The 13,767-nt window shown below is 47.3% G+C and overlaps 1 protein-coding gene across 1 annotated transcript in view; it reads left to right on the forward strand.

The window, feature by feature from the left end:
• The first annotated feature begins 6,786 nt into the window (after nt 1-6,786).
• TLL2 (tolloid like 2) overlaps nt 6,787-13,767 on the forward strand; it is an 84,970-nt gene continuing 77,989 nt past the window's right edge. Inside the window, exons 1-2 of the mRNA XM_053983220.1 lie at nt 6,787-7,109; nt 7,328-7,488. Of these exons, the coding sequence (XP_053839195.1) occupies nt 6,787-7,109; nt 7,328-7,488 (484 nt within the window). The remainder of the gene's footprint in view (nt 7,110-7,327; nt 7,489-13,767) is intronic.

Below are 13,767 nucleotides of genomic sequence, written 5' to 3' on the forward strand. Positions count from 1 at the left end.
ACAAAGAATTCCAGTTTTGGATCCCTTGGATCTTTTCCAGGTTAATGCACTGTGGCAGAGCAGCCCTGCAATAGCTGTTAGCACTGCTGCCATCTAAAGTCAGTGTCTCATTCCAGGGTTAGCCCTGAAGTCACAAAAGCCCTGCTCTTGTTGGACTTCTGTTGGAATAAAGCCACACTTGAAAGTGTTGGATCAGTGTGTTTATGACTTGCGTTCTTCAGGAGCATCATATCTCATTTAAAAAAAAAAAAATAGTTTTGGTGCCATTTTCCAAAGCCTTCCAAGGGAGCATTTTCATTCTGCTAAATGGCATTAGTGAGAAAATTCTCAAAACTTGCAGAGAAGACATCTACATGTGCGTTCTGCAAGTAGTGTGCTTTTATCCAGGAGTGTGTTTTCAGTTCAGGAAAGGGGTTCCTCCTTACTTTCAGTATTTTCATTCAGTGGTTCCGAAATTTTTCTTCCGATTTTGGGGGTCTGATTTGCGTGGGGAAACTGTAAAGATGATGGGAGGACCAATGAATCTGGAAGGCTTTGTGTAGTTCTTGGAGAGAATCACTTTAAAGGGCAGGAATTCATTTGGGAAAAGGATAAGAAAACAGCTTTTTTATCTAGTGGATTAACCTATTTGAAAGGCAGATCTTGAAACAGATATGCTGTTAACAATGTCATTGCCCCCAGCCCTGTACCAGTTACAGTGGTTTTATTTTCATCAGTGTATTTGCCAACAGTGCAATGCTTTTGCAAAAAAACTAGGTCTCATCTGCTGTGAACAAGGGGGTGATATTGCCTGGTACCAGCATTTTTGGCTTACTGATGTATTGATTTTCTCACCAGCTCTTCATAGTACAATACAGAATGTTTTGTCAAATATCTCTGGAGGTCCCACTGTGCTGAGGCTTGTTCTGTTATGAAAACCAAACCCATTTGAGCTATCCTTGTGTTCTAGATAGATCTCCTTCAGGACCATGGGCTTGGAGCATTCCAAAACATACCTTCACAAGCTTGTGCTTATCCCTCAGCTGGCATTGGATGACGACAGCATTCCAGGAAACACATGCATTTGTAGGACTGGGAGTTTATGTACAATTATCAAAATACCTAATTTTACAGAACTGTTATTTTAGGGTTCTCCTAATACTATGAGGTGTGCTTACCCATATGATGCAGTGGTTGCCTAGATAGATTCCAGTTCATCAAAGCTTAGACCTAAGTCCTATAAACTGGAAATGCTGGGTCTGGGTGAGAAAGGCCAGTCTCCAGCAGTTCTGTGTAGCAAGCTGCCTGACCTAGAAAAACATGCTACAGTTAGACACCACACAGTAATTTTTTTTTTTTTTTCCTGAACACTGTGTATCACAAGCTTTTATTTGGTCTCTGAAATGTTTGGAGAGCTGTAGTAACTTTTTCTCAGCAGCTTCCAAACAGGAATGAGAACATCATATGAGACTGAATTCAAGGAAGCTTTTGTGGCTGCTCGTTCTCATTTTTGAAAGGTTTGTATCAGGAAGTTCAGACTTAGAGCATTAAGCAAGGCACAGTGGTTTTCTGTGCTGCTAGACATGTAATTCTTTAGATTTCATTTTATGCTGTTTTTTCATTCTGAATCACTTATCACTTTATTGGGCTGAGAAAAGTGGGTTATGTAATTAACTTAGAGAGGCTTCTCTTGTTCTGCTACACAGGAGTAACTCAAGAATGGGTGGAAATAATTGCCTTATTTTCTAAATGCCTGACCAGACAGTAGCAGGTGAATAGTGAACATTACCTACAGTTTACTTTAAAAAGATGTGACAGTTTTAGAGAGTCAGGCACCCATTTACCTGCAAGAATTGGAGACCTGTATAATAAAATGTTGAAGAAATACCATTAGGTTACTTAAGTTCTGCATTTGGATTCTGCAGAATTATTTTGAGTAATTTCAATTGGCAAGATAAAAGGTGATTTTTGTTGAAAATTTTTTTCTGTTTATCTCGCTACCAGAAAGTGATCAAACACCCACCTTTGTCTGAAGCTGAAATTACCATAATTTTTAATTATGTGTATAGCAAAATAAATAATGAAAAAGGAAATCACTGTTCCTGGTTTTAGTGAGCTAAAGAGTAAGATGAACCTATTTTAAGGTGTTGCTTACCTAAGAAGACGAAATACCTGCATGTTCTCTGTCTGTGCTTTGGATAAAGATGTTACTATAGTTATTCTCTGTACAGAAATCCTGTGTGGAAACTGTAGCTGGGAAAATTCTCTAAGGCAATTTTTGATCGAGCAACATCTTTTCTGAGAGATTCATTAAATTCTACCCACTTGTCAAACAGCCTTAACTCAGGTAGCATATGTTCCAGCCTCTGTAAAGGATGCCTGCCTGGGAGCAGGGAAATGCAACTATCCCATCTTCATAACAGAGGACTGGAGATATGTTTATACTTTCATACTTTCCCAGATTTATTCCTCTGCATAAAGAGAAGAAAAAAAAAAAAAAAAAAAAAAAAAAAAAAAAAGATAACTTTTCCTATGGCAAAAAGTACTTTGGAAAAACCAGTGGATTCAACTCTTCAAATTTTGAACAGCAGATGCTTTTCCAAAGATGTTCCCATGCCCTTCTTCTTAACCTTGCAGCAGAGATCACCAAAACCACCAGCTTTGCTCAATGCTTTCCAAGCATAACTGACTCCTGTGTGAACCCTGAAAATGGATTTTAAGTGAAGTAATGAAACATCAGTTTGACATGCCTCAATTTGGGAGACAGTGGTCAAGCCAAAACTCATGCTTCCAGATAAGACAGATTTCTCTCCCTGCCTCCCACAGCTTGTCCCTATACAACTCAAGATTACCCCATAAGTATCTTGGTTTTTCTCACATAGTTCAAGGATTGCATTAATGATGGGAAAAATGTTTGGTGCTTTTTTGTGTGGTGTGACTTCATATCCTTCCTGCTGCTACTTTGGTGAACAAAAAGGACTTTTCCAACCATGGCTTACTTCTAGTTTCTGTAAGTGTCACTGCCTGTTATGACAAGGCTGTTGTTAATTATACATTGAGTTGTTAATGCACAGGTGAATGTGCTTGTGACTGCAGTGATCTCTGTACAGTGGATTTCAGAACCCCTGGGACATTTAAGCATGTATGTGTCAGCACCTTAAAAGATTCCTTTTAGGTAGCAAATAATTTAACCTTATGGGAGGTGTTTCCTGGGTGGTAACACAATAAACTTGATAAAAAATTACCCACCCCCAATCTACTGCACAAGAAACTAAAATGGGTGATGGAAGGAAGAGAGAGCAGGGGTTGATACTTTATCACCTGGATTTGTCTGTGACTGCTCAGGGAAGAAAGGCCATCCCAAGAGTGGTCAACTCTGAGTGATAAGGGAGTTGAGAGCAATAGACTGCTAGATATAAACAGTCAGAGGAAAAGGGAGATGGGGAAGTGAAGAGGTTTTGTCAGGGTAGGAAGCCTGTACTGGTACTAGGAGTAAACGAGCCTCTGCTAGAAGGGGTGAAGCAAAGGGAGGGCAATGGTTCTGCAGAGGGCCCCGTGGTGCCTGTAGGCAGGGATGCAGCTCACTGGGCTACACCTGCAGCAGGTGTTCTTTCCTACCATGAAAAGAAGCAATGAAAGAAGTCTAAGGAGAAGTGAGGGGCACTAGAAATGCAGAGGGAAGAAGAAAGAGAATGCTCTGGGTTCAGAAAGTCATGCTCCATCTCTCCAGGACTCTATCTGTCCTTGCATTGGTGATGCAAACACCTTGGTGTGTTTGGTTTTTTGTAGACTTGGCAGCAGCTGTGGAATCAGCAGTGGGACAGGCTCCAAGGGAGTGGTGCCTCAGTCACTTTTTTAGAGGAATTGGTGGACCCCAAGTGCTGGCAAGAGGGAAGAAGCAGATCTTGTGGAAGACCTAGCAAACTTTGTGTGTGTTTTGGCCTCAGGACACATTGTGTGCAGGGATATTCCATTAGCACTAAGTAGCTCACACATAGCTTTGCTCATGGATGCTATTCAGAAAGAGCTGTGTGCATTCTTGCTCAGCGAGGCTTGAAAGGACAGTGGATTTTGTCTGTGTGTGTTGGGCAGGAGAGAGTTCTGCAAAGGAAAAGACTGCCTTTGACAGCAATGGATATGGATTGTTTTCTTTCCAGATAATTAACTATTGGTGTCACGAGTTGCTCTGCTGTTGTGAGACTTCACTGACTTTTTAACAGCTCAGATGAAAAAGATCCTTTCACAGGGCTTTCTGTGTTCCTTAGTTGCACTGATGTGGTCCTGCCAATCAAGACAACATGAGCTAAACACCTGGTAGCAGTCATTGCTCTGGGTATGCTGCTTTGGCTGCCAGTTGCAAAGTGCCATGATTGTTACTGAGATCTGTTTCTGGAAGGTTTGAGCAGTTCTCATGTTAGGGACTTCAAGAGTTCCCCATAATAAGGTAACGTTATTTTTTGTGTGTGGATAATAGTGATAGACTCCTCTGAACTCCCTCACAGACTCACTCTAATTGCAAAATTAAGGATCCATATTTTAATTGGCTCTCTTCCTCCTTCAAAGCTGTAGGATGTCCTCTTCTACATCTATCCACATCTGTAATAGAGGTTCTGTGTGCAGAAGGGGCCGGGCTCCCCAGTCATGCTGGAAGAGGTTAACAAGCAGTTTCCATGTGGTCAAAAGACTGTTCTTAGTGGGTGACAGCCCAGCTTTCCACAGGGTTGATAAGGATCCATAATGCTGATCAGGGAAGCTGTTGACCACCCTTACAAAGGTTCAAGTTTTTTGTTTTCCAGCTTCCTGTACCCTCAGAAAGTTATATTGCCAGGACCTTTGTGCAGAGAGAAAAGAGCAGCTAGTGCTCATCCCATAAAAGCTGGGGGTTCTGAAACACAGAGAGGTGATCAGGTTTTCTTTTTAAAATAACCATTAGACTGCTCTTCCATCTGACAAAATCAGAGAGAGTAGCAACCTAATACAGGAAAAGTAAAAGTAGATACTGTGTAAGTGGGCAATATAAAACTCAGGAGATAGATAAAGTTACCTTACTAAGTTTAGTCTTGATGGCTGTTTGTCTACACTCTTCAAAAACTTAAAATGATGGGAATTCCCTGGTTCTTCATGGCAATCTGCTCTAGGACTTCCCTGTTTCACTGCTAGAAAGCTTGCCTGAAACCTAGATCATCCTTGGTTCATTGAACACCAGCTGTAAGAAACTCCAGTATGTTTGATTAGCAGAGCTGTTCATCATTGTCTTCATGTCAGAGTTTGATGCAGCCTTTTTGGCTTCTGTGAAGGTTTGAAGACAATTTTAAATATTAAATGAGTGGCAGGGCAACTGTCAGGAACAGTTTGCAGTAGACTGTGTTGCTGTTGAGGAGATGCCTGAATCATGTTGTGCCCTTTTGTGCTGAGTTATCATTCATTGCTGTAGGCTGCAAGAGAAGGGACAAATTTATGGATGGCAAATGATTATCTGTCTGAGTGAAGGGAGGGCTTGGAGCCCATGCTGCATTGGGAAATGCTGCTCAACAATCCTGCTGTGGGAGCTTGGAAGTACACAGCTGAAGGAGCAGTTCTGGCACCAGGAGAGAGTGGTACACACGTTCACCCCACGAGCACCCCACTGAGCTTGTACCCTTGTCAGCTCTCCCCTGCTCACCGGGATGGCAGCTGTACCCTCTCTGCATCTGCTGAGCAGCATGTGCACAGATGACCAACCTCTAAGTACTGCTCCAGCCTCAGCCTAACATCTTGTCAGACCAGAGGCTCTGCTAGGCAGTGTTGAATTCATATGGAAGCACCTGGCTGGCCTTTGTGAGATTATTTGTAAGACGATTCAGCACCCAGTGAGATGGCTGGGCTTTGGGCATCTGCCCTTTCCCTGTCACTATGCAAGCAGAAGAGTCATTGTCTACCTCCATCCCAATCCCTAGAAGTATGATGCTTTCCAGTGTGTTACCCCATGCTCTGCTGTTAGAGCTGTCCAAGATCTTGTACAGGCTCAGTCACCAGATCAGATACCAAGGTGTAGATTTTGATGCAGTTGAGCATCTTGCAGGTGATCCATCTTCCTGATTTCCCAGGCTTTGCTGTATATGGATCATCCCAAAGCCCACATTTCCAGTAAAACAGCCTGGTTGCCCTTGAAAACTACTGTGAAAAGCATGTGAGAGGGATAAATGCACGTCTTGATGTTTAGTTCCATCTTTCTTAATTTCTCCCATTCTTTAGTTTGGAGTGATTTTTTTCCCCATCGTTCTCCATCCACGGTCTAACAACTCCGCTTTCACTGGGGTTTTAAGGCTGCGATGTGAAGCGTTGGTTCTCCCGGCGGCGGACGGGCTAATTCTCTTTGGCTGCCCCTGAAGTCCCGACTGAGGGAAAACAATACTAAATAGCGGTAGTAGTAACTAATGGCAGTATCAATAATTGCTGATGTCTGACGTCCGCGGTTACCGCCGCCGGGCTCTCGCTCCCACGCGCGGCGGGAGGCAGCGGCTGCGCGCGGGTCCCCCGCGGGCCGGGCCGGGCGGGGCGGGGCCGAGGCGCGGGCGCGGCCGTGATTGGCCGGCGGCGCGGTGAGTGGCAGCGGCGGCGCCCCCCGCGGCCGCGGGGCCGCTGTCGCCGCGCAGTGCCCGCACCCCGGGCAGCCGCGCCGCCCGCTCCGCCCGCGCCGCCGCCATGGGCCGCGGGGCCGCCCCGCTCCGCCGCCTGCTGCTCTCCCTGCTGCTGCTGCCTGCCGCGGGGACGGGCGCACCCGCAGCCTCCTTAACGCTGGGGGAACCGGAGACGGCGGAGGAGCTGATGGAGTACCGCGACCCTTGCAAAGCCGGTAGGGAAGCGGGCTGGCTGCAACTCTGGGAGAAGTTTGGAAGCGCGGCGGCGGTGGACAGGTGTCCCTGCGAGGCGCTCCTCGGTACCCCGGGTCCGCCCGGCCGAAGCGTGCCCAGGCTCACCTGGCGGCGGCGGGAGCCCCCCGGCCCGCCCGGGAGCGTCCCCGCTGCCTTGGCAAACCCAGCGGGCACCGGGCGAGCTGCCCCCTGTCTCCGGCCCGCCGGTGCCGGAGGGCTCTGGCTGCCTCCGGCTTGCGCCCCGCTGCCCGCGTTGCTCGGGGGCTGTAGCCCCGGGTGGGAGGCTATGCCGGGCTTTTTTTTGTAAATCGCCCCACGCTCCCACACCGCTCCTCCACCTGTGCCGCTCCCTCCCGCGCGGGATTCCCCTCTGCAAAGCCAAGGAAATGCCCGGCCGTGCTTTGCATTTTGGGGTTGGGGGTTCTCCCCCCCCCCCTCCCCCGCCCCGTCAACCATTCTGGCTTTTTCTGTGCATTTCCATAGCCTTTCGGCAGCTGTTCCAACTTGCCCCGAGCTCTGTCCGGCCCGAAGTTGCCGTGCGTGCCCCGGAGCGGCGGGAGCGCGGCGGGGCTTGGCGAGGCTCCCCGGGGCGCCCCGGCGGTGGGGAGCGGGCGCGACCCGCCCCGCACGCAGCCCGGCCGCCCGGGGCATCCAGGTACTCCGTAGCTGCCTGTGTGCAAGTTACCGCATCCTCTCCGGGAAGCCTCCAGCTGCTCCCTCCGTCCCTTTCTTGGAGTTGTTCGTTCCCTTGTCAGACTGAACTCTGCTGGTTCTGAACTCGTTGCTTTTTATCTGTTTGAGTTCTAACAGAGCTGCTGTCATCCCTAATGTTGCATTGCCTTAATTCAAAGAGAATCTTGACTCAGATTTTCTCTTCGGAAAACTAGGAGGTACTCCTGATGTGAGTGTAACTCGTTTTGGTTCCAGCTACTGGAGAGTGTTGTGGTCTTGTGAATTGCTTTTCTGCTGAGAAATTGGCAACTGATAACTTGTTAGTTGTGTTACATTTAAAGATAATTTTGTGTGAAGTCCTGTTTTCTTAATACTCTAGGAGTTGAAAAAAGAAAGGTGTTTTTTCTGGGTGGTGTTCTTGGTCTCCTGAATGTGCTCCTCGCTGTTACTCAGTGTCCCTTGGTGATAGCTTCTCCTGTTATCAGCTCTCTCCTGCCTGCTTTTGCGGTACTTGCAGCCGTATCTGCTCACATAGACGAGCTCTGTCAATGTAATGTCTTTCAGAGCTTCTCTGCCTGGTACAGCAAGTTTAGCTGGCTTTGTATGTAGGCTGAGTGTGGTGGGTTTCCTTCCAAAATTCAGCTCAGTCCTCTCCAGAGAGTATTTTTTGCACAAAACATTCCCTTGATCAGCAAGTCATCTGTCATTTGATATATAGTTTGGTGTGTGTGGAGGTTAATTCTTTGTAATGAATATGGCATACAGCCCAAGTATGCTTTACTGTATTTGTGTCTGCTTCTAAATGGTAATGAATTGACCTCTCTTGCTAGTGAAACTAGTTAGTGACGCAGCTATGGTTTAGACTTGGAGAACTACAGGTACAGTGCTTCAGCCTTCCCATCTGAAAATGCATTATCCTTGCCTTCTCCTCAAAATTATACCATCATCTCTGCTGCCTCACTTGCCCTTGTGACTGCTGGGTGCTGATGTCTGATCAAGTACATGGAGGATGAGGAATGCTCATTTAAGGACCACACAGAGAACATTTACTTCATTTGACTTCTTTACATCTAACAGAGAACCTGTGGCAGAAAAAGGGAAAAAATTATTTTCACAACCTTCCATTTGCCTGTCTTCATTGCAGGACCTTTTATTTTTTTCTCCTGCAGTCCCCTAATTTCCCAAGTTCGCTCCCTCTCACTTCTGCATGCACACAGAAATGAGCCTGGACTGCCAAGGACAGCCTCTCTTCATTTACATAATCACCTCTTCTTGTGGTGGACAGAAAAACTTAGTGTGTGTTATTCCTGTTAATTCAGGCAGGATCAATCACAGAAATTATCTTTATTTGCTGACTTCTTAGTGTTTGCCTTTTATGTTTTTCCAACGTTTTCTTTCCAATAGAAAGGGAGGAGTGAACAAAACCTGTGGAGGTCACACAGGTGGTTCTTTTCCTCCCAGGAGCAGGCAGGTGCTTCTGGTGGTGCTGGCACACAGCTGCCTGTGGTGGGGGCTGCCAGGCAGCCTAGCCCAGCACTGCTCTGGCTTCGTGGCCTGGGGCTGCAGTACTGCAGTTTGGGTTTGCCTTTCTCACCAGTGTGTGCATGTGTGGAGGGCAGTACAGTGCCTTCTGCTTTGCTGCAGCCTCCTGCTCTGGTGAGCACCATTACCGGCTTTCTCAAGTTTCACTCTTGTTTTCTGTAGAAGAAAGAGACTCCGGTTCTTTCAGTGTCTCCTGACTGGCTGTATTTCCAGGCTCTCTGATCCAGTTTCTCTTCATGTGGCTGTGCTGAGCACTTAGAGAACAGGACACTCCTTACATGCTGTGTAGCTCTCTCAGTGTGCTCAATAGTTCCAATTATTAAAGTTAGCCCCAAGACAAACCAAACAAGGCTTGTACCACAAGGATCTGTGTCAGACCCTGCCTTGCATTCACAGTATTCTTCCTAGTCCTGTCCCAGACCATCAGCACCTAGTGGAGCTAGGCAGGTGTTCTCTGCTGCAGACACCATCTCAAAGGGTTAGCTGAGCTAAGATTAATAAGTGATCTATTTCTATTAGTGAAACAAGGTGAAGACACCATTAATAGAGTTGTCTCTCCAAGAGGGCCTGTCTGGGCTGTGGTCTAATGCCTGTATGGGAAGTCTCTCACCCTGATCCTGATGAACTATAGCAGTGACAAGTCTTCTTAACTTCCTTAGGCCTGAGTTCCTCCACTCGTGGGACAGTGTCGGGATCTGTCAAGAAGCATGACTGGAGAGGGCAATGGCTGCAGACCTGCTGTGAAATGCTCAGGTGTCTGGTATGTTTTGCAAGGGGAAACAGAGACTATGAGCACTGTCAGACTTGTGGTGATGCTTCCATCGCCGCTGTAGGCACAGGCGCCTGTGCACGGTCCTGTGGCTGCAGATTGTGTGCAGGCTCTAAGCCCATGGTGAAGAAGCTGCTGCTCCTCTTACATGATTTCCAAAGCTGTTAAAACTATAGTGCTTCACTTATTTCTTTTTATCATCTTCTTTTACTTTTTCTAATTTCCTGTGGGCTAATGGCTGTGGCCCAGAAGCTGTTATGGATTTAAATCTGGCAGGTTTCGAGGTAAAAGCTTGGCAGTTCCTCACCCCTGCAGCTCATGCCCTGAGGTTCAGTGCAGGCTGTTGATGGTTGTTCTGCTAGACTGGGAGTGGAAAGCCCGGCACATGCTCCTCTCTGTTGCATTAGTGGAGGATGTAATAATCTCCTGCAGCAAGGCAGGAGGGACAGCACAGGGCAGTAACCTCCTAAAGCACTGCAGCCACTGGCTCTGTGGCTTGGATTTTGCTGAGTGTTGCAGCAGCTCACTGGAGCTTTTCAAATGGAATAGTACAAAGGTTCCTGCCCAGAACTGCTCTGTAATAGATGGGAAAATGTCATAAGCCTCACATGTGCTTTGGATGGGTTTGCTGCTCAGAGGATCCAGTTAAGGACACCCAGGCCAGTGTGCAGGTCTGAGTGAGGCTGTATGAGAGGCCTGCAGCAGGAGGAACCGTGGATGCCTTCTAAACAAAACAAGCATGTCCTCCTGAGGCTCCTCAGACAAACTGGAACCAAAGGAATTAAATAGCCTATAATTTGTTCTGGTAGGTATTTGGGTACAAGCTTGTACAAACTTTAATTTGAGGTGAAGAGCAGAATCTCTGAGGTTCAAAGTGACCTCTGGGGATAATATCATCCAACTTATGTCAACAACGGGAGGTGGGTGCAAATAGGAGGGAGAGCTGGGCACTGAATAACTTGTCCTCTGGATGTGTCCTCTGGCTTGATGATTCCTTTCTTCCAGCTCAAACCTGCTGTGAGGCTCTTTTCTACTTGCCAGGTGGGGAGAAAAAGCTGCAGTTTGGTTTCATCATCTTGATTCCTGGGTACTTCAGTTCCTAACTTGGCACTCCTGCCTTTTGTGAGCTGGAGGTGCAATAGCTCCTCTTCCAGGAAGGGTGTTCTGTGTTGGAGTCCTGTTTCTCTCAGCTCTGGGCAGTTCATCCTGGTGTGACATGTCCTGACTACAGGCTGACCAAGTCTGGACACGGGCCAGCCTGCATGTCTGGACTGCCAGGCCAAATGCAGTGTTTCTCTGTGCAGGTGTTTGCATCAGGGGATTGGCAGAGCTGCCTGCTCAGCTGTGTGCTCCTGGGGCATAGGCCAAAGGGAACTTGGGCTCTTGCTGCCTTCGTGTGTCTCAGGAGTCCTTCAGGAGGGTTGGTGCGGCTGAGGAGAGCTGGACCAAGGAGGAGTTGTCTATAAGTACAAATGAGCCTTGCATTCAAGCTCAGCTTCTTTCCATGAGACTTTGATCTCTCCATGGCTTTTGCTCTGGGCCGTGCTTGCAGTGCTCCGAGTGGGCAGAGCCTGCCTGGGGAGGCTGCAAAACAGAGCAAGCCTCTGGCAGGGAGATAGCACCTAGAAAGTGAATTAGTTCCCATGGATTTTGTGGAGTTCTCAGGATATGAGCTCAAAAGGGGAAGAAATGGGGCAAGAGGTGTGAAGGGGCATCAACTGAGCAGCAATTCTGTATCTCCTGTTTCTTTATTACTAGAAAAGTTATTAGAGAAGCAGTTCGGCAATGATAGATCATTTTTTCCTGCAAGCCAAGGCTCCTTCAAGTGTGGATACTGCTGTGCATCCTTGTTCCTGCTCCACTTGCTGATTTGATCCACTAACTTCTAAATGCCCCATGTATTTAGAGTTCTCACACCCAGTGCTGTCCCGAGAGCTGTAAATTGTGCTTCATTGTTGTTCTGCTCCTCGAAGCCTTTTGTTCTAGAGACTGCACATTTCATTCAGGCTGTGGTGCAAACATCTGAAGTCAGGTGCAGACATTTCTGTGGGCAGCTGAGGAATTTGCTCTTAGGAACTGAAAGCCTCGAGGGGGTAATCATATGAGAAAGGGGAGACAGCATCTGTAAAGTCTGGGCCATTTGAATGTTGCTTGGGTTTTGTGTGGGATGCAGATGCTGCTTTCCCGGTTGGAAGCATAGAAACATCATAGAAACATCATGTTAGCAGGGCAAACAGAAAGCTCTTTGCAGGCTGTGCTAGGGATCCAGCCCACTCACTTCTTGACAAGAGCTTTCCTGCAATCTTGCAAGTGGTCCTATTTAGTTTGGCAATGGTGGGAGCACTGGCAGAGCGTGTGCCAACCTGCCCTTTGCTTGGGAATCGCAGAATCCTGTGAAGAAATCTCATTTCCATCTTACAGGTTTTCAATAGAGCTTTGAAGCCTCTGGGCTTGTATGGAAAGTGGCAGTGCAGCTGTGGTGAAGGTACCAGTCCTCTGCTGTGGGGTCTGAGTTGTAGAGGAGAGTGGGAGCCACATGCCTACCCAGGGGCAGTCACTGTGGTGGTGGCAGTGCTGGGAGCTGAGTCCTGGTCTCCTGACTTTAGAAGGTATATGGCCTTCCAGAAAAGGGACCTTTCTTCCTTTGCCACCAATGCTTATAGGAGGGCTTTGAGAGAAGAGTCTGGGACATGACCCAGTCTGTGGAATCTTCCTTGCTGAGCTGATGGAAACTTTTATAGAGGAAGGAGAGAGCTCTCACTGGCAATCATTCCCTTTGCATTTTTTCCCTGGTACATTGCAGGAAGGGTTAAATACTCAAGGAGGAAATTGACTCTTTTTGGGTGGTCTGGGAAAGAATGAGAGACCAGACTGTTCAGTCTTTAATTTACCTGCTTTGGGGAGATGACAGCAGTTACAGAACGGAAAACAGGTGGGTGAAAACTACTGGAGTCACTCTTCAGTGATGCAGCTGTTTACCACTGGGGAGGTGTTTTGTAGCGAGGTAGAGCTGCAGCAAAAGTTTCCTCCTCAAAGGGAAGGTTTAAGGTGATTTTGATTATAATCCTAGCTGAGCACAAGCTAATGGCTCTGGCTTAAAGAAATAATAGCCACCAACCCTTTTATTGCACCTGAGATTCCTCAGTAGGGAAGTCAATGGCCTGGGGAATTGGAGAGCAAAACCTTACGATCACTGCAACTTGAGATCTGGGTCTGAAGTCCTTCCAGTGTTTACCTGTCTTCTTGGGATCTGACTAAATCACGCCTGATCTTTGACACTTCTTGGGGTGTGTTGGATCTGCTTGGCCTGTAGGAAATGTAACCTTCTGTTCTGTACCTACACCTTGGGATTTAGTAATGGACAGGACAGAAGATGGGCAAATTTAGGACAGAGGACTTCCCCCCCCCCCCCCCCCCTTAAAAAAGCCTGGTAGGGTGGGGGAGAGGTGCTTGCAGTTGTCATGGATACTCCTCCAGAGCTTTTATTGAGCTTCCTAGTCTGGGTGCAGTTCACAGGTGTCTGCCCTCAACCAGAGCCTGCACAGGGGGGATCAAGGAATGCTGCTTGCTCTTCAGCTGTTTTGTAGCATAAGATTAGTAAGTCACAGAGTCCCAGAAAAAGGCATTTAGAAACTGTGCTTTAAGTCTTCCAGGATTTAAAAGTCCTCAAAGCTGAGGATTTTGGTTGGAGGCACTTTGCATTTGTGTAATTACATTATACCTTTGCAGTTGTGCTTGGAGATTTTATTCTCTTCATGCTCTAACCTGTGTACCATGCCTTGCCAATGGTTAGCACAAGAAGTTGCTGCATTTACTGGTAATCCACCTCCTTCTTGCAGCTAAAACTGCCTGTGGCTGTCTCCCAGGTGAGTGGCCTCCGGCCAGTCTGGGGAAGAGCTGTGTGGCTGGAGATACCCCCTGCAACCTGCTTAGGCTCACACCTTAGTCCCT

The sequence above is a fragment of the Vidua macroura genome, chromosome 8, assembly GCF_024509145.1.
Source record: "Vidua macroura isolate BioBank_ID:100142 chromosome 8, ASM2450914v1, whole genome shotgun sequence".
In the NCBI taxonomy this organism is placed as follows: Eukaryota; Metazoa; Chordata; class Aves; order Passeriformes; family Viduidae; genus Vidua; species Vidua macroura.